Here is a 24,722-nt window from a genome sequence, read left to right as displayed (position 1 = left end):
ACAACCGGGTCAGCAATCACTTCCAAAATAATCCCCAAAGCGAAGCTTCATGAAGGATGGGCAAGAGTCTGTTTGCAGGCTTTGGCCTATTTAAGGCTTTTTTTCTGTTAGCGTTTGCTGATTTGTTCAACGTTACCCCCTCTGGGGTCTAGTGCTGCTATTCCCAGCACCCGGAACTTTGAACACGTCTCTCAGCTGTAGTGGAAACGTGTCACACAGAAACCCGGCTAGCTGTCCTGGTGTTTGATCCACTTGGTTCTCTGTGGGGGGTTAGAGCGTGGAGCACCAAAAGGATGAGCAGGGCATGGTTGTTTTTATCCTTTTTTCTGGCTCTGCCATCTGTTCAGCGATGGCGGCTAAGCAAATGTCACTTTGTGTTTGTAGGCAATGGTTGGAATTCTCCAGGGTAAGGCGCGCGGGGGGGAGGAGGAGAGCATCCTCATGCACGACCTCAAGCCCTTTCGCATCCTGATCAGCCTACTGGACAAACCAGAGCTCGGTAACCCGTCGCTCCATATCTGGACTCCAGCGGCCATGTTGGTGTGGTCAATGCAAGACATCTGTCATGAAAACACAAACTGACCTAGGATCTGTCCCCTCTGTGACGCCCCCAGGGCCCGCCATCCTAGAGGATGTTCTGATTGAGGTTTTTCGGACTCTTTACACACAATGCAGGATGGAATTAGATCTTCAGAACCAGAGTCCATTCAGCAAAGATCACACACACCTCAGCAGGTGAGTTCAGCCCACTATGGTGCTGTTTGAGGTCAAGCTGCTATTTGTATTTTTTATCATTTATTTTAGTTTTTATTTTAATAACAGCCACCCAGTCTAATATTGCGATGGTTAAGTTAAGATAATTCATCAGCGCCTTTAAAAACGCTTCATAAGAGAGACGGTTGCTAGGCTTATCACACTTTGCATTGAATACACAACTTTTCTGTGTTCTTACAGGGACAAATGCTGTTATTTTACAATGTTTGGATGTAAGAAATTGGTTAAATATAAAATTGGGGAAACAAAAGTGTGTATTTTCTTCTAAGCATGAACACAAACCACATAATTATTTGTTTTTTCATCTTTTCTAGCAAACTTAGAGAGAACAAGAAGACAGCCGAGCTGATTAAAACAGCAAACCTCCTGTTCAACTCGTTTGAGCCGTACTACATGTGGGACTACATCGCTCGCTGGTTTGAGGAGTGCTGCAGGTCTGGAGTTTAAAGGCTTCTTCACAAATTTACTTGATTTGGCAACTTCAGAAGTGTTTGAAGTAAAAATGAAGATGTGAGTGGTAAAACTGAACTGCTGGACAGACGGTCGCTGGTCACACGCTGAAGTTTCCCTCGTGTGTTTCAGGAGGAAGGTGACCAGCGGCTCACACTCAGCTCGGCATGCTGGGAGCGTGGCGTCTCCTGAGCTTTCTTTGGTGGAGTTCTGTCGATTAGTTGATTTTCTGCTGGACATTGTTTCCTTGGTGAGACTTTCTCATTTTCTTTTCTGTTTCTGTCGCTCTCTCCTTTCCCTTCTTACTATCTTTAATTTTGCTTTTCAACATTGATTTTCCAGGTGACCCCACAATATCAGGGATTATATGATTGATACCAGAATCATGGACATTTCATTTTCAGAACTCGTAGCAAAGAAAATAGAAACTAATCAGGGATGTGTTCTAGATATTCTTTGTAGAGTTTTCCTGTTTGCTTATTACTTCAACTCACAGTGGAATCCCAGTGGGTGGTTTCCACCACCGCCATCTTGACCTCATCATGCCTCTCATCACTCCTGGAAAATACAAAAATGGAGCTGAGAGCGGGGTTGTGCGGGCGGTGGTAGATGTTTGACGCCCATCAAACTCTTGAGACAATGTAGCTACGAGCTAATTGGAGCTAACGGGTTGGCGGGTGATTTTAGCTGCGGTTGAGCGACTCTGCTACCCTCTTCCTTCTAGGCTGTAACACGTTTAACGTGAGGCCGAGGCCTTTTGTGGTCCAAGCAGGAGGAAAGCCGCTAGCGCTAACGTCTCAACTACTACAGAAGACAACCCTGTAATTACTAATTATTTCAAGCTTGAATTAAACAGATGAGTTATAACGATTACAGTAAGCTAGACTTATCCAACTGAAATGTTTTAACCTAGCTGTAAACATGTTTATTTCTGCTGTGAAGTTGGTATTTTAACATGCGAGTCAATGAGAACTTGCTCCGTTCTTGAGCCGGCCCCTAGTGGATGAGGGGAGAGCTGCAGTTTTCTTCCTTCCATCTTGGCTTCACAGACCAGCACCTTGAGTGCTGCTTTCTGTCAGGAAGGTCATAAATATTTCTAATGACCTGCTGATGTTAAGCTGCCAGTAGTGTAGGGGCTGCTGTGCTGTTTCAGAGAGCAGAACTGATCTAATATGACCTCACTACGGCCAGTTGTTATTTCGTCAGTCTGGTAACAGCTAATCTGTGTTTCTCCAAACTGAAGCCCTTCAAACAGCTATCAGCATGACGAGACAGAACCCCACTTTAGTAGAAATGACAGTTTGTTGAATGTAACACCATTCCTTCCACAGCCTTTGATTGTAATCTTAACTATCCCCCCCCCCCCACACACACACACACACACACACACACACACACGCACACACTAGAGCTGTAGACTCTTGGCATCATCTAGTCAGTCAAGTTTTTGTGATGTTAAATGTTCTCTTCTTCTTACTTTACCTTCATTTTTTCTTTCTTCCTTATCTTTAATTTTTTATCTAACACCCCTCCAGCTTAGGCTCTGGTCTGACACACACACACACACACACACATTTATGATTAGTCGATCTTGGTCCAGTTTGGGATGTTCAGCAGCGTTGTGTGTGTGTGTGTGTGTGTGTGTGTGTGTGTGTTCCCTTGTGTTGTATTGCACTCTCCACACTGACTCCAGCAGCCTGTGTGAGAGAGAAGTTTCCTAATATTCTTTGTTTCATTCATTTTTCTCTAGTTATTTCCAATCTGACAAGTTTGGAAATCTCCTTTTTATTACCCTGTTGAAATGGGTGTGGGTGTGTGTGTGTGTGTGTGTGTGTGTGTGTGTGTGTGTGTGTGTGTGTGTGTGTGTGTGTGTGTGTGTGTGTGTGTGTGTGTGTGTGTGTGTGTGTGTGTGTGTGTGTGTGTAGAGTGGGTATATGGAGTGTGTGTGTGCATGCTGTGTAGAGTGGGTATATGGAGTGTGTGTGTGTGTGTGCTGTGTAGAGTGGGTACCGTAAATCCTCTAATATTAGCCTGTATTCAATTAACTGCCGGGTATCATATTTTGGCTGGTGTCGGAGTCGGCGTAGGTGAATAATGGCCGTTTTTTTATTGTGGCCAGGTGGAATGTGGTAACAAGCAAGTACGGGGGGCGGTTGTGTCATCAGTCTCACTTTTGATTTGCCAGTGATAGACCGCGAGGGTAACTTTAACCGTAGGGAGACGAAGAGTAGGCGAAAATTTGATATCAAGTTCAAAGAGAACGTGCTGATTATGCTGCAGAACACTGGGGAGCAATAGGGGTTGTATGAACTAGTCGACTTCACTATAGTGACTTTTTATGCCTGTCATCGACTAGTCGCTGTCACGTGATAATGACCGGCAAGATGCAGCCCTCGGAAAAGACAGCAGCCTGCTGTCAGCAGGTGACAAGCTCCTGCGCGTCGGGGGGACAACGCGCTCTGCCAGAGCGTCGGTACTGACACGCGATCGTTCATGTCGGTTCATTTCCTTTAATGTTTTCTGTCTTTTATTTGCGCCTGATGCGTTTCGCTACTATGGAGCGGGGCGCATCACCTTGTCCTCCGGCGACGCACCGATCACTGATGCGGCCGCCAAGCAGGGAGCACTCCGCTGTTTTTGCGGTGGGTAGATCTTTTAGAACTGCAGTTCAAAGGTAACTCATGAGGTGAATATATATGAACCCAGGTAGCAGTTTCTCTTTAGGATTGAGAGGAGATGCTGGAAGATAATAAACAGATACAGGACAGAAAAATAGTCAAATAAAAACAAGTTAGTTTTTGTACCTGGTGGTTGCAACAAACAGCCACCATTGAAGGTAATCAGAAGTGAGGAACAGAAAATGAAATAATTATTTTAATGTTTAGAGCAGCAGGAACTCCGAGAGGCTGCAGGCGCATCAGTGAGTTTGCGGCCACTGCGCAGGGGGAGGGGGGAGATGGCTGAAGCAGAAACTACCGTTGTTAAAAGAAATGTGTTTAACTTTGAAAATGTGAGCACAATTTTAATTGTCAAAAACTCCAGCGAACCATTAGTTCATTTTGCTCAAATAGAAATAGAGGTCTGCCTCTAATACTGGCCCTCCTTCCAATAAAGCCCTGGAGCTTGATGAGCTTGAGTCAAACACAGGCCCGGGCCTGTATTAGAGGATTTACGGTATATGGAGTGTGTGTGTGTGTGTGTGTGTGTGCTGTGTAGTGTGTGTGTGTGTGTGTGTGTGTGTGTGTGTGTGTGTGTGTGTGTGTGTGTGTGTGTGTGTGTGTGTGTGTGCTTGCTGTGTAGAGTGGGTATATGGAGTGTGTGTGTGTGCGTGCTGTGTAGAGTGGGTGTATGGAGTGTGTGTGTGTGTGTGTGCGTGCTGTGTAGAGTGGGTGTATGGAGTGTGTGTGTGTGTGTGTGCGTGCTGTGTAGAGTGGGTGTATGGAGTGTGTGTGTGTGCGTGCTGTGTAGAGTGGGTGTATGGAGTGTGTGTGTGCGTGCTGTGTAGAGTGGGTGTATGGAGTGTGTGTGTGTGTGTGTGTGCGTGCTGTGTAGAGTGGGTGTATGGAGTGTGTGTGTGTGTGTGTGTGTGTGTGTGTGCATGCTGTGTAGAGTGGGTGTATGGAGTGTGTGTGTGTGTGTGCATGCTGTGTAGAGTGGGTGTATGGAGTGTGTGTGTGCCGCTCTGCTTGCTCCTGTCTGTTGAAACTCTGCTCTTTCTCCCTGAAGCCCACTAGAAGCATGAGGGTAATCTGCCAGGTAAAGTACTGCTCTTTCCTGCTTTTTCACCTCACCCTGCTTCACTGAGGCTACGATAACATTTCTGCAACATCCTGCCAACATCCTTCAGGCCCGTCATTGTTCCTCCGCTGCTTTGAGTGTTCATGTCACCGTGACCAATCTGTTTTCATATTTTAACGCCTAAAAGAGAACATGATCTGGTGGTGATGTATGGAGATGACTCACCCTGGCTGTTTGGTGTGGATCTTGTGAAAATGAAATCTCTGCCCAGTGTGTGTGTGTTTTTGTTAAGCATGTGTGCACTAAATGCTACATCACTTCTCATATTTTTACGATTTAATTTCATACCATGATTTAGCTTCCATTTGTTTCATAAAAATGTGTATTTATTTATTTTTTTGTTGAGTAAATAATCCACATCAGTGAGGTGGTGCATCCACACTTTTAATAGGCAGCGTTTTTGTTTATTTATAGACTAATTAGAAAGGAAAGAAAAGAATCAGAAAGCCATTTTAGGACAGCAGTACTAAACTAGCAGCCCTGATAAACTTATAATAATAATAATAATAATAAATAATAATAATAATAATAATACAGGGAGTGCAGAATTATTAGGCAAATGAGTATTTTGTCCACATCATCCTCTTCATGCATGTTGTCTTACTCCAAGCTGTATAGGCTGGAAAGCCTACTACCAATTAAGCATATTAGGTGATGTGCATCTCTGTAATGAGAAAGGGTGTGGTCTAATGGTCTAATGACATCAACACCCTATATCAGGTGTGCATAATTATTAGGCAACTACCTTTCCTTTGGCAAAATGGGTCAAAAGAAGGACTTGACAGGCTCAGAAAAGTCAACAATAGTGCGATATCTTGCAGAGGGATGCAGCAGTCTTAAAATTGCAAAGCTTCTGAAGCGTGATCATCGAATAATTAAGTGTTTCATTCAAAATAGTCAACAGGGTCGCAAGAAGCGTGTGGACAAACCAAGGCGCAAAATAACTGCCCATGAACTGAGAAAAGTCAAGCGTGCAGCTGCCAAGATGCCACTTGCCACCAGTTTGGCCATATTTCAGAGCTGCAACATCACTGGAGTGCCCAAAAGCACAAGGTGTGCAATACTCAGAGACATGGCCAAGGTAAGAAAGGCTGAAAGACGACCACCACTGAACAAGACACACAAGCTGAAACGTCAAGACTGGGCCAAGAAATATCTCAAGACTGATTTTTCTAAGGTTTTATGGACGGATGAAATGAGAGTGAGTCTTGATGGGCCCGTGGCTGGATTGGTAAAGGGCAGAGAGCTCCAGTCCGACTCAGACGCCTGCAAGGTGGAGGTGGAGTACTGGTTTGGGCTGGTATCATCAAAGATGAGCTTGTGGGGCCTTTTCGGGTTGAGGATGGAGTCAAGCTCAACTCCCAGTCCTACTGCCAGTTTCTGGAAGACACCTTCTTCAAGCAGTGGTACAGGAAGAAGTCTGCATCCTTCAAGAAAAACATGATTTTCATGCAGGACAATGCTCCATCACACGCGTCTCCACAGCGTGGCTGGCAAGAAAGGGTATAAAAGAAGAGAAACTAATGACATGGCCTCCTTGTTCACCTGATCTGAACCCCATTGAGAACCTGTGGTCCATCATCAAATGTGAGATTTACAAGGAGGGAAAACAGTACACCTCTCTGAACAGTGTCTGGGAGGCTGTGGTTGCTGCTGCACACAATGTTGATGGTGAACAGATCAAAACACTGACAGAATCCATGGATGGCAGGCTTTTGAGTGTCCTTGCAAAGAAAGGTGGCTATATTGGTCGCTGATTTGTTTTTGAATGTCAGAAATGTATATTTGGGAATGTGGAGATGTTATATTGGTTTCACTGTAAAAATAAATAAATGAAATGGGTATATATTTGTTTTTTGTTAAGTTGCCTAATAATTATGCACAGTAATAGTCACCTGCACACACAGATATCCCCCTAAAATAGCTAAAACTACAAACAAACTAAAAACTACTTCCAAAAACATTCAGCTTTGATATTAATGAGTTGTTTGGGTTCATTGAGGACATGGTTGTTGTTCAATAATAAAATTATTCCTCAAAAATACAACTTTCCTAATAATTCTGCATTCCCTGTAATAATAATAAAAATAAATAAATAAATAATAATAATAATGCCCTTTATTGTCCCTTATTGGGGAAATTCTGGTGCACCAGTGGCAAAGTTACAGGTAAGTAAAGAAAAACAGATTCACACAAATATATATATATATATATATATGTATGTATGTATATGTATAATGAAAAGAGAAATGAAAATAGAATAGATTGTAAATTATTTACAGCATGGATGTAGTAATGACACAAAAATATTTTATAAGATGTTATAATAGCAGCATGAGACTGGAGATGGAATAATGTACAATGATCCAATGTTGGACTCAGATTCTGTGTCACGGAGGCGAAAGGGGTTATTATTCTCCATATGATGATAGAGAATCATGTGAGGCTCTTTTAAATTGCAGGTATGTACTCCTGAACGTCGTAACTCATTGGGTTTTCTCATCATTTCTCCATGATTGTAGGAGACGTACATTGAAATCCAGACAGAGCACCTTCCTCAGCTGCTGTTGCGGATGGTGGCAGCTCTGACCAGTCACCTGCAGGCCCTGGGCCTTGGGGAGCTCACCCACTGCCTCCGACTCTGCTCCAAGATCCTCAGTAAGGTGCAGCCTCCTCTGGTGTCTCCGCTGGCTCTGCCTGCGAACCCACAGGCCCAGGGCTTCTCTGGTACCGGCAGCTCGTCTAACTCGGCAAGGGACGGTGGACGAGACGAGGACAACAAACAGGTCAGGAAAAAGATTTAAATGAAATGGATATTAGTCAGCGTGTGTTTAAATGAGGTGTGTTGTTTTCAGTGATGAAGGTCCTGGTGTCCTTGATGGAAGGAGATCATTTGAGGTTTTTAGGGGATAATAAAGCTGATTTCTGTTCAGTTTAGGGCTGAATGCAGTAAAAGTTTGAGATTTTCTAGCTCTTGTGAAGAGAGTAAAACAAGTTTTGTTACCTTTTGATAAAGTCCTAGTTTTACCAACACCCCCCCCCCCCCCCCCCGACCCACTTCCCCTACACATTATGGCCCAACCACCCATTAGCTGAGGCTCTGATGGTGTGTCCTGGTCCTTGAACAGGACCTCTTGTTGTCTGGGTGGCCGTTGGAAGCCCCCTCATCACAAAACATCTGAAGAACAAACTCTTCTTTTGGTTTGTTGTGGATCTTCTGGTCCCGGTCCAGTATCCTGGCTGTGAAAGAGTTTTTTTTTTAACTCGTCGAGCCGTGATAGAACGTTCGGCGTTCTCTTCTCAGAGGTAGATGAGGGCAGGATGGGTTGGGTAGACCCCTAAGAGCATGGCAAAAGACAGAAGATGGAAATCTAACAGCTGAACCTTTTTTCTTCCTCAAAGGAAGTAGATGAGTAGTTTGCGAAGCCTCCAGGGTTTCTGTGTCCAGCAGAGTGGAAAACATCGTCCAGCTTACATCAACTGAATGTGATTACCCCTCCCCCGCCATTAGGGGCTCATAGAGGTTGTGCAAGCTGCCATCTGAGTCCAACCTGCAGAATATGCATGCCGTCTATCAGAATGAGCTCCAGGGAGCCTTCAGGTCCTCAGAGGACGACTGGGACAGAGAATTGACCAAACTTTCATCTGCTAGTCTGTCTGCAGCAGGACGTGTCTCTGGTGTCCAGCCTGTCCAGTCTACACGTGTTCTTTTGCACGTCTCAGATGTAATAGTGTTATAATAGTTAATTGATTATAGTAATTTAGAAGATTTTTATATTTATGATTTACAGAAATAAGACTGATCTTAACAGTTAGACATGATAAAATTTCCACTTTGTTTCTTTGCAGACTCTCCCCTCCACCCTGGTGGTACCTGGCAGTGAATACGTGTTTGAAGACGGTGAACGCCTTCCCAGCAGTCGCTCCCCTGAAAGTGGCTTTACAGACTTTGTCCAGTACCAGGAAGACGGCTCTGAGGACACCGAGCGAGCCCCTCACCCCCACCCAGCACTCAGGACGGGCGGCCACTTCACAGGCCCTTGTCAGACCAAGCTTCTGGATAAACCCGTCATGCAGTGCTGTCTGGAGCACTTCCAGCAGTTCCTCTCCCGCCTCGTCACCTTGTATATTGTCCCCGTGCGGGTGGACGAAGCTGAGGGACAGAGACGAGAGCTCGTGCCTTCTGGACCTGTGGTTTCGGACAGCTGCCAGCACAGCGATCTTACAGAGTTGGGGGCAATCCAACGAGAGCGTGTTTCTGCCTTCACCGCTGCCTGTCAGCTCTTCTTGGAATGTTCCAGTTTTCCGGTCTACATCGCAGAGGGAAATCTCAAATCCTCACCCACACAGGAAGTACAGCTCGGTAAGTCCCATTCTCTTCACATACAGTTAGGTACTTTGTGTCCTCTGTCATGTTTTATGAATGGAAACTGACTCATGTTCCGACTCCGCCTGATGTCCCACCTTCTTCCTCAGACAATCAGCAGGTCCGGCTGCCCGTGTGGCTGCAGACACTGATGGATGCCTGCTGCCTGGCCAGTGACTTCAGCCTCCAAGGTGTTGCCATCTCTCTCCTGATGGACCTAGTAGGCCTCACACAGTCAGTTGCCATGGTGACCGCTGAGAGTGCGGCATCACGCGACAACTCGGACTCCGCCCAGCCAATGAGTCCCAGCCAGGGTCGAGTGGCTGTGGTCATAAGGCCTCCTCTCACTCAGGGAATCCTGAAGCACATTGCAGATAAAACCGACTTCTTTAAGGTAAAGACGGCTGTTCAGTAGAACTTCTCTTGGTCTATAAGGGAAGTTCCACCCCTAAGGGAAATTTAGTCCGATGCCATATTCCCCAGAGTCGGACAAGTGGGAGAAAGCATAACCAGCTCAGTCGCAATGTAAGGGAATGCTAATAGCAAGCATTTCAATCATTCAAATCCAGAAAGACACCTCCGTAAACACAGTAGCGAGGCCGCTGGGCTTAAACCAGGTAGAGTTCTTTGAAGGAACAGCATAGTAAGTTGCACTAAAATGGCAGAGTACTTAAGAGAAGTAGCAGGTGTGTTCTGGGGCCGCTGCGTTGTAATAACGTGCGTAGGCTTACAGCGCTGCTTAGTCATTAGTCATAATGCAGTCCCAAGTCGAACACCACTTCTGTAATTCCTTCGTGTTACTTATTATTTTCTTTTGCAGTCAACGTGATTGTTGAGGTCACCACGAAAAAACATCGTTGAGTCATTTTCAAAACTTTTGTACATGAAATGCTAGCTTGTTACCATTCACTTGCATTGTTTATGCTAAACTATGCTGGATTGGAATGACTGGGCTGGTTGCTGTTTCCCATCTGGCCACAGACTAAATTTCACTTAAGGGTGGAACACCTCTTTAGGAGTTCTGACTTTAACGTCTGACCTTTTCCCTCAGAGTGTTGCTCTGATCTTGTGGAACCAGCTGAGTGAAGGGACTCCTCAACATCATCAGCGCAGCGTGGAGCTCTTCTATCAGCTCCACAACCTGGTTCCTTCCTCTAGTATCTGTGAGGATGTCATCAGCCAGCACCTCATGCACAGAGACAAGGTCCGCTCACTGAACACTTCCAACGCTTCTGAAACATCTCCATTTATTTATCGTGTTGCGGGTCAGTGGGCTGATGGCACGTTAAACACCAAGCCCTTTCGCTCTGGCCCTGCTGCATGCATTCAGTGAAAAACTGACAGCAGCCATGAACGTTTGCGTCAGAACCTCCGGCCCATTAACGCATGCTGGTCTGCTGCTTATTGGTTATTGTCTCTACCGGCACCAGGCTGGTCCATTTATATGAGATACCGACTACGATCTGCTGTGACGCACAGGAAATATACTGAGCAGCAGAGAAACTAAAAGAAATAAAACCACAAATAAAAAACTAAAACCGTTTAAGCACAATCTGCTAAATGCCTCAAAACAACAGGTAGTCAGTGGGAGGGGCGCAGAGAGCTGCAATCAAAACCAAAGGTAGTAAATTCAGCTCCAGGATTTCTGTATAAACCCTGGATTGTGTGTCTGAGCCGATGGGTTTTACAAAGCTGCACGGCTAACATCAAGTAGAACACTAGTTTCACAAATCAGATTCATATTCCCACTCTTCCCTTTCAGAGGATTCGTCTGGAGGCCCATGTGAGGTTCTCCATTCTGTGGCATCTGACACGAGATCTGAACATCACCAAGTCGTCTCCTTTTAGCCGGACGTTTGACAGGTTAGTTGCAATCTTTCTTGATTGTCCTCCACGCTGTCCGGTAGTGTGACCTGTGCTGGGATGGCTGTTCTCCAGGTCTCTCTTCATCATGTTGGACAGCCTGAGTTACTGGGATCCATGTACCAGCGCGGTCGGTCGGGCTTGGCTAAATCAGGTCCTTCAGAGGCATGACATTGCACGAGTCCTCGAGCCTCTTCTCCTCATCCTGCTCCACCCAAAAACTCACAGAGTCTCCATTCAGAGGGTTCGAGCACAGCGCCACTGGGCTCAGGTGTTTCCTGACCCACCTGAGCAGGAGCCATCAGAAGCCATCTACAGCAGAAACGCCGGGCTTCCTGACCGTAAGCAGAGTTGAGATTTATTTTCATATGTATTAACATCCATTAGTTTACCTGTTTTTTATAAGCTTGTGTTTGTTGTTATGTTGTTCAGACTTGTGCTCGATCCCGTGTGAAAGAGTTGGACCGGAGGAGTTCGGAGGTTTGATGATGGATGACATGGAGCCCTTCTGTCTGACCGTCAACCCGTTGAGTGACAGTTTGTCTATTCTCAGCTTGAGCAGTGAGAACTTGCAGTTAGCTGGTGAATATCACCCATCGGGCCAGCAGGGGGAGCCTCGGAGCTCTGAATCCAGCGGCTCCCATTCGTCCACACTGGAAAATGGTAGTTTTGATGAACCTGAGGGAGTCAGCGGCATGTTAAATGGGTCGGACCAGCAGCCTGGTTTCTCTGATGACACATCTGAAGACTCAATAGAGGAGGCCGCGTACTGCGTCATAAAGGAACTCATCGACAGAGTTCTGATTCTGGTAGATGAGCAATCTCATGAATCACCATCTCCACCTGAAAACTGGCCCCAGTCTGATTCTGAAAGCACTTCTTCAGACACCTCCGTCTGTCCCCGTCTGGACCCCTGCCTTTCTCATAACTCCAACCACCAGAATGTTCCCGAGATGTTGGCTGAAGGCACACTGGAGTTCCTCTGTGTTACACCCGCTGATGCATCAGCAGAGGAGCAGCATAAGGAGGGTATTGCGCGCCATAGTTCATCGCCCTCCATCGTCACGTTGCCAGACGGCTCCGACCCAGCCACTCGGGACCACACCCTGCAGGTGGATGACCCTCGAGCTCGCAAGCGTAGCCACAGCAGCACCCAACTGAGCCTTAAGGGGAAGATTATGGAGAGGCTAGCAGACAAATCGCCTGGGGCGAAGCCAAGGATCAAGAAGACTAAGAGGAAAGAGGAGGAGAGGCAGAGAAAAGCAGCAAATCAAGCAGAGAAAATGCATCCACCCAGCATTTTCTTTGGGGACAGTCTAGATCTGGAGAACTGGTACAGCTGTGGTGAAGGTGAGGTATCAGAGATTGAGAGTGAAATTGGCTCACCAACTGGGGGTTCTGGGGAGAGTGTTGGTGGTTCCGTCGCCACAGGCCGCAGATCCTCCTCAGCTCCTCGTTTTAACATCCACCCTCTCTACCAGCATGTCCTGCTCTACCTCCAGCTGTACGACTCCTCCAGAGCCCTCCACTCTCTGTCCGCCATCGCAGCCATGCTACGAGCTGCCCCCTCAGGCTTTGTGAGTGCCATCTCCACCACCAGCATCAACAACACCTACACGCCACAGCTCTCCTTGCTTCAAAACCTGCTAGCTCGCCATAGGATCTCTGTCATGGGCAAAGACTTCTACTGCCCCATTCCCCAGGACTCCCATTCCCACACCTTCCGCAGCGCTATGTACCTGGAGATAATCATCTCACTCTGCCTCTACTTTCTAAGGAGTTACTACTCTGCACATGTGACAGTGGGCTCTCAGGACTTGGCAGGAAACCGGGCCATGCAGCTTACCAGTGTGGAGGTCCTGACCCTCCTTTTCAGCGAGCTAGCCAAAGTCACAGCTGGCTCAGCTAAGGGCTTTGCTAGCTTCATCAATGATGTCCTCTCAAAGTGCAAAGTTCAGAAAGTCATTCTTCATTGCATCCTTTCCTCCATATTCAGTGCTCAGAAGTGGCACGAGCAGCGGGCGGCTGGGGTTAACGTGGCCACGGTGGAGGAAGGTCTCTCAGAGGACAGCGTCATCAACCTGTCAGAGGACCAGATAGACAGCTGCAGCGCCGTCCAGTCTCAGTTACTCAGGCTGCTGCAGAGTCTAGTCGTCCTTGAGCATAGGGTCCTGATGCCGGCTGATGAAGGTGGTGAAGGTGGACCTGTGGGAGGAGGAGCAGGTGGAGGGTCAGTAGGAAGCGGTGCAACAGGGTTTGAGATCCTGGGTGGGGAAGTGGAGCACGTCAACCCTCAGCAGCCAATGACTTCGCTGCAGTACCTCCACGGACAGCCAATTACGGCACAGGGCATGTTCCTGTGTGCAGTAATCAGAGCGCTGCACCAGCACCACGCCTGTAAGATGCATCCTCAGTGGATCGGACTCATCACGGCCACCCTGCCTTACATGGGGAGGGTGCTGAGGAGGGTGGTGGCCTCGGTTACTCTGCAGCTGTGCAGAAACCTGGATAATCTGCTCCAGCAGTACCGCTATGAGACCGGGATAATGGACTGCAGGTATTAATCTCTTGTTGGTAAAAAGCAAAACAAAAAACATACCAACGCAGGGGTTCGGCCACTAGATGGCGCTCTTTAACCATCTGTCATTGTTGGTGTTTCAGTCTACCATTGAGGTCTAGTCATGAAAAACAGGGAGGGACTCCTTTTATAGCCTGCATGCTGCTTTGTTTTGGAGCTCGCATTTATAAAAGTTTTTTCAGTTTTCATCTGAATAAAATATCAAATGAAAATAAATTTACCAATAAAAATTAAGATTGTTTCATATCTTAATAAAGTCTTCTGATTGTTTTTGCCTTATTGATCAGTTTAACCCTCCCGCTGTCTTCATGGGTGACCCCGCCAGGAAAGTTGACCATTGAGCAGGGTTGATGGTTTATCCCTTGAGGTCCATGCGGCAGGGGTGAGGTGGTGCTCACTCCTCACCCCGCCGCATGGACCTCAAGGGATAAACCATCAACCCTGCTCAATGGTCAAATTTCCTGGCGGGGTCACCCATGAAGACAGCGGGAGGGTTAAGTAACTTCAAGTTGTTATCCAGATTTTTAAATGTACTTCACTAAGATGGAATCTGCTTCAATGTTGGTCATCAGCATTAAAACTAATATAAAAATGTGATTATTTCTTCCAACTGCATAATTTATAGTTTTTAAATAAAGGAAATATTTATATTTGAAGGTAGTCGACTTGATAAACAGACTGAATCTGTTTATCATTCACTTAATGCAAAATTAAATCATTAATTCTTTTGACCAGAAAAGGCAAATGTTACTTCATTTTGGTTTCTTTAAGACTCTGTTCTCATGGATTCAGTTACATTTGGAAATCCCCCAAAGCAAACCTCCTGATCTTTTTAATTATCCCCAGAATAAACATTTGAATCATCTGCAAACAAAATGAATTAATTAAGTACAATTAATCAGTGAAATAAACAGTTTAGGACCCAAAGTGAGCTATGAGGGGATTCACATTTAATCTGTTTGAATTTGTGTTGTTTAACCTCGTTCTGCTCTTCTTCATATAATCTGAGGTTTTGGTCTCTGTGGATGTTCTAGACCTCAGTGGCTGGCGCTCTGCATTCCTCCAGACCTGGTTCTGACTGTGCTGGAGGGAGTGACCTCTATCATCCATTACTGTCTGCTGGATCCCTCCTCCCAGTACCACCAGGTGAGACCGTCATGCTCCAAGAGGTCAAAGCTTCAGGTTTCCGTTTTATTTTAGCTCCTAGATGAAAGCGTTTCAGACCATTTTTACTTCCATCTGTGGTCTTCTTCAGTTACATGTGAGTGTGGACCAGAAGCACCTGGCTGAGGCCCGTTCAGGCATCCTGTCCATCCTCCACACCATCATGTCCTCTGTCACCTTGCTGTGGAGCATCCTCCACCTAGCTGACAGCTCAGACAGACCAGCGGCTGCTTCAGCCGCCTTCACCTCCAACATCAACCTGGGCTCCACAAAGGTACGGTGCTTTATACGTATGAAGTCACTTTGAATTATTATTTTACTAAATGCACCCACCCTTTATTCTGTGGATTTCTAGTCATTAATGTTGGATTTTTTTTTTTTGGGGGGGGGGGGGTTCCCAACACACGATGTAAACTAGCCCGAGCGTTGGTAAATGGAGTATAATCGATGTTCTTTACATCTCACCTGCAGAACCTCCGTCAGCAGATTCTGGAGCTGCTGGGTCCAATCTCCATGAACCATGGCACCCATTTCATGGCAGCAATAGCTTATGTCTGGAACGAGAGGAAACAGGTCAAAGCTCCAGTCAGAAATAAGGTAAAGGGGTGTAAACACCATGCCTATGACCATCTTGTTTACTTATTACTAAACGTAATTTACTATCAGTGAAACTGTTCTGGTTATGATTAGCTTTCTAGTGCGTCTCCGTTAGAGCGCACTAAACATGTCAGCCTCTTGTTTCAGGTGATTCCTCTAGCCAGTGAGGAGCAGCTGCTGCTGGTTGAGCTGGTCCGCTCAGTGAGCGCCATGCGCACCGAAACCGTGATCCAGACGGTCAAAGAGGTGCTGAAGCAGCCGCCGGCCATCGCAAAGGACAAGGTGGGTTTTATATTTGAGTCCTAGCGATAACCTCACCTCCACCCTGGGTGTGTGTAGTTAAACTACTCTGCTACTCACCCCTTCATGTAAACAGGTGTGACGTTGGCACCGTCATCTGCTGCAGACTTTAGTATTTGTAGTTTTCTATGCATGTTAACCCGTGATGTCACTTATTATACATCTAAGCGTGACAGAGCTTAGTTGTGGGATCTGGAAGCCGCTACCTAGCTGATACCTGATAGTTGTGTATTTCCCCTCCTTTTCTGTCATTCGTCCCATCTTTGTAAAACCCAAACGCAGCAGAAATCTTAGCTGTGAGGTCATTCTTCTGTGAAACGGTTTTGGTTTTCCAAAGACATGAATGAAACTGATGTGATGCTTACTGATCTTCAGAAGCACCTCTCTCTGGAAGTCTGCATGCTGCAGTTCCTCTATGCCTACGTCCAGAGGTGAGTGCAGCCGCAGGTTGCTATTATCGAGAAAGGTCCATGGTATAACTACTGTAAATATACCGATCTGGGCTGTTTATGACTGTGTCTGTGTCCTAGGATCCCCGTTTCTAGTCTGGTTGACAGCTGGCCGTCCCTGCTAGTACTGCTGAAGGACTCAGTCCAGTTGGGCCTGCCTGCTCCGGGACAATTTCTCATCCTGGGGTAGGCTTCTGTTTTCAGAGGGTTTAAAAACATGCTTAAGTCACCCGTTTTTTGTTTTAAGTGGGTGGAAACCTCAAAAGTAAAATACATTTATATTGTAAAAATATAAGTATTTGGTCAATTGTGGCTTTTTAAAAGATCACTTGAGATGGGTTTTAATAAGAAAAGGAAACCAGCTGCTGGGACTAGCTCACAAGATCTTTAAAAGCTTGATCAAGATTACAGCTAAACCTGTCTGTCTGTGACGGTGTTACCATGACCTACATGAACCACACCCTTTTGCTTCTGAAACTTTTAACTCGTTCTTTGTTGTTTTTCTGTTCACCAGAATTTTGAATGAGTTCATTTTGAAGAATCCAAATCTGGAAAGTAAGAAGGACCAGCGAGAGCTGCAGGTAACCTCTTCTGCTAGTTGGGGGTCAGTTTAACTCTGAGTTGTTTAACTGAAAAAGGAACTAGTGAAGATGCGGAGCATTTACAGATACAGTGAAAGTCATTGTTCACTTTTTTCATAAGGGTTTATTTTAGATGTTCCTCCAAATGGACCCTGGTAACCATAATGAGACTGTTCTAAAGCGGCCCTCTGGTTTCAGGATGTTACCCATAAGGTGGTGGAGGCCATCGGGACCATAGCGGGCTCCTCTCTGGAGCAAACCACTTGGCTCAGGAGGAACCTGGAGGTGAAAGCATCTCCTCAGATCGTTGTGGATGGAAGCAACCTGGAGGCAGACGTAGAAGGTGCTCTACTAAACATTTACTGTTAGAACCAGGAAACTGCATCAGGAAAGTACGCTCCTGTTTAATTCACTTCATCTTGGCTCTCCCATTGTGTGTGTGTGTGTGTGTGTGTGTGTGTGTGTGTGTGTGTGTGTGTGTGTGTGTGTGTGTGTGTGTGTGTGTGTGTGTGTGTGTGTGTGTTGTAGATTTAATGCTCACGGTGACTGAGGCCTCCAGCTTCACTCCCTCTGTGTACAGCGTTCATGCCCTCATGCTGTTGGCTGAGGTAAAACCCGTGTGTGACCCTTGACCCTCACACCCACCAGTCTCCAGCTCTTTTACTACTGTTTCTTGTCTTCTCCTGACCATATGTATTTACGGCATTTGTATCGGATTCATTCCTATGGTTAGCACTAGCTCCAACCCTTTTGACCGAACCAACTTAATAATGCCTGTGCTTCTCTGGCTCTGAAGCTCATAGGTGCACACGTTTCTCAGACATGACGCTCTGCAGTTTGTTTCTTTTATTTGAATGTTTTTATGTTTTTATCGAACTTGTTCAGTCTAACGAGCACGTTTTACTACCAGGTGCTGGCTCACCTGTTGGACATGGTGTTCTACAGTGATGAGAAGGAGAGGGTCATCCCCCTGCTGGTCAACATCATGCATTATGTAGTACCCTACCTCCGCAACCACAGGTGTGGGCCATTCTGCTGACCTTGCTGGTCCTTCTTGTAGCTAAGCCACAGCATGATGTAAACTGTTGAAGGTGTGTCGTTTCATGTTTTTGTCCCTTTGTTTGTTTTTGGCAGTGCCCACAATGCTCCTAGCTACCGGGCTTGCATCCAGCTGTTGAGTAGCCTAAGCGGGTACCAGTACACCCGCCGTGCCTGGAAGAAGGAGGCCTTTGACCTCTTCATGGACCACACCTTCTTCCAGATGGATGCCTCCTGCGTGAGCCAGTAAGGAAGAAAACCAAACCGTTGCTCTGCTGATGTACAAACATCAGAGATTAAAATAAGATCAGAGTCCTGATTCTCACGAGTTCTGCTGGAAATAGAAAATAGAGAACGATGGTTGAATGTATACTTTGAAAGATCAAACCCTTTGCTTGTCAGTTGTGATGCTTCCATATTATAAACATGATTAAATGCTAGAATCCATGTCACCTTTTATGCCAAAGTTAGAAACTAATCAACATAATAAATATATTAGTTATAATCCTAAGAAATCTCACAAGATCTGATGCAACCTGTTTGCACCAGTGTGAACGTCTTTCAGCTTCTGGGATATAAAACTTTAGCTCAGGATCTAGAACACCGACTGAATTTTAGCCATTTATGTGTTTTCTAGAGTCAGTTGGCTGTGGCAGCCATCTTGAACTGGATTAACTCAGAGTGGTGTTGATTTACATTCCAATAAAGTCAGTCCAGTAGTTACATTTAACACACACACACACACACACGTACGTTCATCTTTCTGATTCGGTGTGTTGTAGGACTATCTTGTGGCGCAAAAACAAAACCACTGTTTGCACGTTTGTTTGCTTCTGTTCCTAAAAATCATTTTAACTTCATCTATTCTAATTTTCAAGCTGGAGAGCAATCATCGACCACTTGATGACTCATGATAAGACCACATTCAGAGACCTCATGAGTAAGCTCCTCTTTTATCTCTCTGATTTCCAGTTTCAGAAGATGTGGCACAATTGCATGCATGTATAGTTCCCGAGCACAGCCACGGCAGCAGCTCACCACTCCCCACAGGGATGGGTCAAATGTGGAGATGAACTTCATCAGTGTGTGATGACCAATGGGACTTTAATCTTTGTCACATGATGGGCTGAACTCAGAAACAACGCACAACCCTTTGAAGTGTAAGAAAACAGCCTCCTGTAGTCTACGGTGCTGACTGTGTGTTTTGTTCTCAGCTCGGGTGGCTGTAGCTCAGAGCAGCTCTCTGAGTTTGTTCACCAACAGAGATGCTGAGCTGGAGCAGAGAGCCATGCTGCTCAAACGTCTTGCCTTTACCATCTACAGCAGTGAGGTGGACCAATACCAGAAGTACCTGCCAGACATACAAGGTAGACGCAGACCTGCAGCAGTCAGTTGTAACCTGTGATTTTGCTTAGTGAAGTTTTCCTGGTGGGTTACATTTTTTGCTCTGGGTAATTCTACGTGTCTGCTGAAATGCTGTGCGTCCTGCAGCCCTACTGACTGATGTGATGTGTGTCTGTGTGTTTAGAGCGTCTGGTGGAGAGCCTACGCCTGCCTCAGGTGCCCATCCTTCATGCTCAGGTGTTTCTTTTCTTCAGAGTTCTGCTGCTACGCATGTCACCTCAACATCTCACGTCACTGTGGCCCACCATGATCACTGAGCTGGTGAGCTTCCAGTCCCATGTAGATTCTGTCTTTGGGTTTCAAACAGAAGCTGTCAGGCTTCTTTTTTATTCCCATAGGTTCAGGTGTTTCTGTTGATGGAGCAGGAGCTAGCAGCAGATGAGGACATCACCAGGTACATTGCATCCTGGCATGCACCAGAAAAATAGCACCATACAAGCCTCCTCTTGTCCTTCTTTGTGAACTTTTCTGCTTGTCGTTGGTCTCCAGAACGTCAGGGCCGTCGGTTGCTGGGTTGGAGACCACCTATTCTGGAGGGAACGGCTTCTCCACCTCCTACAACAGTCAACGCTGGCTCAACCTCTACCTCTCTGCTTGCAAGTTCCTGGATCTGGCCTTGGCCCTGCCTCCTGAGAGCCTGCCTCAGTTCCAGATGTCAGTGCAGATAAACCTGCTTTTGCAAGAGATGGGGATGAGTGATCATTAGAAGCAGCTCAGCCACCTTTTTGTTGCAATTTTTAAAGCTTTTACAGTTCAATCATTCTTTTTAAAAATTGTGAGTGGTGCTTCGTTACAGGTACCGCTGGGCCTTCATCCCTGAGGCTTCAGATGACTCAGGGTTGGAGGTGAGACGTCAGGGGACACACCAGAGGGAGTTTAAGCCCTACGTGGTCCGCCTGGTGAAGCTGCTGAGGAAACGAGCGAAGGTCTTCTTCAAAAAGTGGAGAAAAGTGTCTGTTTCTTAAACAACCCTGTCTTCCAGGTTAACGTTTTTCTCTGCTCTGCTACATGTGTAGAAAAACCCAGAGGAGGATTGCTCGACTCGAACCCTGTCCTGGGAGCCAGGTCACTTGATGCTGACTCTCTACGTTATCCGCAGCATGGAGCAGCTGCTGCCCTTCTTCAACCTGCTTAGCCAGGTGTTTAACAGCAAGGCCAGCTGTCGATCAGGGGCCACCTTCACCCACAGCCCCGCTGACTCCTCCTTCCCCGGCAGTAAGGATGGACATAAGCTGGAGAGCCAGAAGGTCTTCTGGAGTCGAGCTCGACAGAACATCGAGGAGATGGTGGAGAAAGACTTTCTGGAGGGCCTCATCAAGACGTGAGAACAAAAGAGGAGGCGAGCTCCAATACACCTGATCACTAGTGAAAAACCTCAGCTTGTACATAAAGATCAATAACAGGATATGAAGGGTTAACACTTTGTACATGTTTTGTATTTGGAACGATTGTTTTACTTTTCAGAAGCTACTGTATTTAATTTTAATAATTGTATATATGGAGCAGCTTTTAACATTTTCAGTGATTCCTTTAGAACAAAGTGAAAATGCTGAGTCATTCCATGTTATGTGACTTAATAAAAAGTTTCTAATCAGAATCAGAAAAAGCTTTATTGCCAGCACTCCAGCGAACCAGAGCATAGGAACTTGACTCCGCAGCACAGCCTGACCAAGGTTACACACACACATGTAGACAGAACAGATACAGGCAGACCACGAGGGCAGCTATAACGGCGCTCATTTCAATAGATGAAAAGGGGATTACATGAGGATAAATTGGGGGAGGGAGAAAAAGGCATACCAGAGTTACTCCCGGTGTCGGTACAGGATCTGCTCGGGTGCAAGATCGGCTCGGGGTCCTTCGACTGCCGATGACGTCAAAGTACGGCAAACCCACTCGGCCAAAATAAACTACACATCTATACTGTTGAAAAGAATTTAGCAGTTTCGTTATTAAAATAATGTTTCTTAAGACGTAAGTTTGTGTTTATAATGGTATTTGTAAAATAAAACACTATATTGTATTCATAATGTTGAACTCCTCTTTGAGCACATCCCTTGAAGAATCATAGGTATTAGCAACACCTGTGAAATTGTATTTGCAGGAAAGAAGTGTATCCCGTTTATTGAAGTATTTTGTGTTTAGAGTTTTTGACGTCTTGTCCATGCGTATAGTTACGCTCATAGCTGCTAGCCAAAACTCTGGAGTTAAAAGTTTTCTGGCTTTACTAAAATACCTGTCAGTACTTATTTGATTGATGGTAGTTTTAATTTCTATTAGACTCCAAATGTAATCATTTGGCACGTTTCTAATTCATAATTTGTAATAATGTAATCGGCAATATTAGCATTAGCATTCCTATGGGTTTTTCCTTGTATATTAGCATTGCGCTAACCACTCGCTGCCAAATTGCAGCCTTTGCGATTAGAAAATCTCCTTTTGTCACATCGCAATTTCATTGCACATGCAGTTAATCGTTCAGCCCTAATATACATGCAGCTCTATGCTAAAAGTGTATTTTCAAAGAGGTAATGGTGGATTTCTTTGTAAAAGTTGTCCATCTTTCCAACAGAAAGATTTGCCTGGACCAACGTAACGTGATTGCGTAATTCCGTAAGGTTCATGTTCAGCCAATCAACTACTTAGATGTCATCGGCAGTCGACGGACCCCGAGCCAAGTTTGCACCCGAGCAGATCTTGTACCGACACGGCAGGGCGTAGCTTTACTATGCAAAAAACGCCTCAAACATTTAAGCATGAACGAGCGCAGAGCACATTGACACCTGTAGGTTGATGACCTCGCCAGGCTGAAGTCCACCAATCCGAAGGCGGTGGGGGGGGTAGGTCGGGTTTTCACAGCATCTGTCTGCACTCCTTCCTTCATGGGGGTTTGTTGTTGGCATTCACAACCATGGCGTCAGATTCGGATAACAAGACTTTGTTTGGGTCAGGCAGAGATAATTTTCCTCTCTGCCTTCAAGTCTGTAACTGATCATTCAAGTTCTCCAGTGAAGCCAATTCAGGTTTTAAACATCTTCATACCGTCCGGTGACCCTCTCCGAGATGACATCTATCTTGCGCACTAATACCGGTAACGCAGCTAGAACACTGTCCAGCTTACGATTAGCCTCGAGTAACGTCCCAGTCTGTGAGGTCTCCACACGGACGGTGCTTTCCGTGGGTGCGGGTCGCACTCCAATCGCTCCCGTCTTCCCAAATTTCCAGAAAACCAGATATCCTCCCACTCCTATCAGAAGAAATCCAGTGATCATCAGGCCAAACATCCACACATCTTCGACGTCCTCAATGGACAACTGGGAGAGGCATACGATCCTCCATTCTTTCCAGGAATCGAGCATATACCCCACCGGGTGTGTCCCTTGCGGGCAAGTGGGAGCTCCCTGCTCCGTTCTCATCGTTGAAAAAATCTTATCAATCACGTTGAATGACCAATTAATTAAATCCATTTCTAAAAAAATAGGGATTTTCAGGAGAAGTGCAGAGAAGTGCTCTGTGGGCAGACAGGACAAAGAGCCTTGGGGGAAAAAAAGGGAAGTGTCTGTACTCTGCGAGTGCCAGAAGAAGAAGATGGGAGCTTTACGGGTTTGTCACTGTCTTCAGGATAGAGTGTAAACATTATTTATACCAGTTGGACAAACCATGTTCTGTTTAACACAGATCAGTAACTGGATGTCCAGCAATGTTCTTGTTCTGATCGTTGCTCCACCAGAACTTCATCCCAATGTGGAACAGGCTGTTCCCTTTGCTCATCAGCCAAGCCTATCTTATCAAAATGAGGAGCTCTTCATTCTGCTTTAGGCTTCAGTTCACACATCAAATCAATCTCCCGTTTCTAAATGTAAAATGGTTCCAATCACAGATCTGGGAAAAATGATCTATGCCTGTGTCCCAACATGTCTGCGTTACTGTAATGCTGTTTCAATGAAACATTTTCATGTATCACCTCAGCATAAAAACCATGAGGGACTTCATAAGAATTAAAATTAAAAAATAAAACTGATGAAAAAAGTCGACAAAGAAGGAAAAATTTAGATGAATGTGAACGAAAAAGAAAAATGTAATCACAAGATCCCGAAAGACAGGATTTCCGAAATGCCAGCATGAATAGAAGCTAGTGAGGAAGAAGTCACACCAAAGCCAGCTTGAACATGTGAGTTTCAGCTGCTTTTTAAAGGAGACCACTGAGTCCACTGATCTCAGGCTCAGGGGGAGAGAGCTCCAGAGTCTGGGGCCACAGCAGCAAATGATCTGTCACCTTTGGTCTTTAGTCTGGTGCGCTGCACAACTATTAGGCTTCAGTCACTGGACCTCAGAGACCTGGTGGGGGTGTAGCGACTGAGAAGATCACCAATGTATGATGGTGCTTGTCCATGTAAGGCCCTAAAGACCAGAACCAGGATCTAGAAGTTAACCGGCACCCAGTAAAGGCTTAAACCCCCAAATGGCTCCCGAGCACGGCTGTGTCTGCAGCTCACCACCCCCCCAGGGGAAGGCTCAAATGCAGAGAACAACTTTAAATTGGCTAGAGAAGCGGGGTGATGTGGTGTGCTACAGCGGTTTGGTCAGAAGCCAAGCATGTGCGTTCTGAATCACTTGTAAACGGTTTAGACAAGTGAAACACTGGTCTGAACTAATCGTCCCTCTCATGCTTTCAAGCCATTCAAAATGCAGCCAGACTCTTAAAAAAATCCAAAAGGGGATTCATGTAATCCCAATTGTACGCTATCTACACAGGCTCCCTGTAGGCTCTAGAATCCATTTTAAAGCTTGTGTACAGAGTTCTGAACAACCAGGCACCTGCCTATCTCAGCGTTACTGCCTCATGCAACCTCCGTTCCACATCCCAAAGTCGTCTCCGTGCCCTGGCTCCCAGACCTGTTTCTTTTCCACTGATCCTTTCCCAGTTTTTAACAGTTGTTTATACTCTTAAGTAAAAGTTTCCACACAATTTGCAAAATTCTACTCCAGTGAGCAAAACACCTCCACACATTTACACAACAGTACACACAGTGTCTGCTCCACCCTTTTTGCAAAATATTACATAGAGTGATTTGTAGAACACACATTTTCACACCTTACACACAGATAAGGATTGTGAGGTCACTTCCTTGTCATTACAAAGCCCCAGATTGCCAATGACCACACCAGTGAAACAACGGGATAGTCTCATCCACAGGTGTGGAAGCACACGTGCTAATTTGAAAATGCACCACTCAGGTGTATAAAGGCAGCGGGTGAGTTCACTTGTCTTCAACAAAAATGGAAGAGTGAGAATGCGAGGGGGAGCTCAAAGAGGAGATGAAGGGGGTAGAGAAAAAGGAGGAGGAAGAGAAGGAGGT

General features: G+C 45.8%; 1 protein-coding gene across 2 annotated transcripts in view; it reads left to right on the top strand.

The window, feature by feature from the left end:
• dop1a (DOP1 leucine zipper like protein A) overlaps positions 1 to 20,953 on the top strand; it is a 31,167-nt gene extending 10,214 nt beyond the window's left edge. Inside the window, exons 9-38 of one of the 2 annotated variants that reach the window (XM_054740579.2) lie at positions 385 to 499; positions 615 to 735; positions 1,089 to 1,208; positions 1,357 to 1,474; positions 4,951 to 4,980; positions 7,545 to 7,808; positions 8,872 to 9,385; positions 9,499 to 9,782; positions 10,440 to 10,592; positions 11,151 to 11,251; positions 11,327 to 11,592; positions 11,684 to 13,808; positions 14,864 to 14,975; positions 15,085 to 15,267; positions 15,465 to 15,590; positions 15,738 to 15,872; positions 16,266 to 16,321; positions 16,421 to 16,525; positions 16,854 to 16,920; positions 17,119 to 17,263; positions 17,449 to 17,528; positions 17,831 to 17,940; positions 18,055 to 18,204; positions 18,837 to 18,898; positions 19,173 to 19,325; positions 19,487 to 19,623; positions 19,701 to 19,756; positions 19,852 to 20,016; positions 20,159 to 20,288; positions 20,379 to 20,953. In XM_054740579.2, coding sequence (XP_054596554.1) covers positions 385 to 499; positions 615 to 735; positions 1,089 to 1,208; positions 1,357 to 1,474; positions 4,951 to 4,980; positions 7,545 to 7,808; positions 8,872 to 9,385; positions 9,499 to 9,782; positions 10,440 to 10,592; positions 11,151 to 11,251; positions 11,327 to 11,592; positions 11,684 to 13,808; positions 14,864 to 14,975; positions 15,085 to 15,267; positions 15,465 to 15,590; positions 15,738 to 15,872; positions 16,266 to 16,321; positions 16,421 to 16,525; positions 16,854 to 16,920; positions 17,119 to 17,263; positions 17,449 to 17,528; positions 17,831 to 17,940; positions 18,055 to 18,204; positions 18,837 to 18,898; positions 19,173 to 19,325; positions 19,487 to 19,623; positions 19,701 to 19,756; positions 19,852 to 20,016; positions 20,159 to 20,288; positions 20,379 to 20,687 — 6,492 coding nt within the window. In that variant the 3' untranslated portion in view covers positions 20,688 to 20,953. The remainder of the gene's footprint in view (positions 1 to 384; positions 500 to 614; positions 736 to 1,088; positions 1,209 to 1,356; positions 1,475 to 4,950; positions 4,981 to 7,544; positions 7,809 to 8,871; positions 9,386 to 9,498; positions 9,783 to 10,439; positions 10,593 to 11,150; positions 11,252 to 11,326; positions 11,593 to 11,683; positions 13,809 to 14,863; positions 14,976 to 15,084; positions 15,268 to 15,464; positions 15,591 to 15,737; positions 15,873 to 16,265; positions 16,322 to 16,420; positions 16,526 to 16,853; positions 16,921 to 17,118; positions 17,264 to 17,448; positions 17,529 to 17,830; positions 17,941 to 18,054; positions 18,205 to 18,836; positions 18,899 to 19,172; positions 19,326 to 19,486; positions 19,624 to 19,700; positions 19,757 to 19,851; positions 20,017 to 20,158; positions 20,289 to 20,378) is intronic. The other variant, XM_054740580.2, reaches the window with a different exon arrangement.
• The last annotated feature ends 3,769 nt before the right edge of the window (positions 20,954 to 24,722 follow it).

The sequence above is a fragment of the Nothobranchius furzeri genome, chromosome 5 (assembly GCF_043380555.1).
Source record: "Nothobranchius furzeri strain GRZ-AD chromosome 5, NfurGRZ-RIMD1, whole genome shotgun sequence".
In the NCBI taxonomy this organism is placed as follows: Eukaryota; Metazoa; Chordata; class Actinopteri; order Cyprinodontiformes; family Nothobranchiidae; genus Nothobranchius; species Nothobranchius furzeri.
The sequence above is the reverse complement of the archived record's forward strand: the minus strand, read 5'-3'. Positions and strand labels throughout refer to the sequence as shown.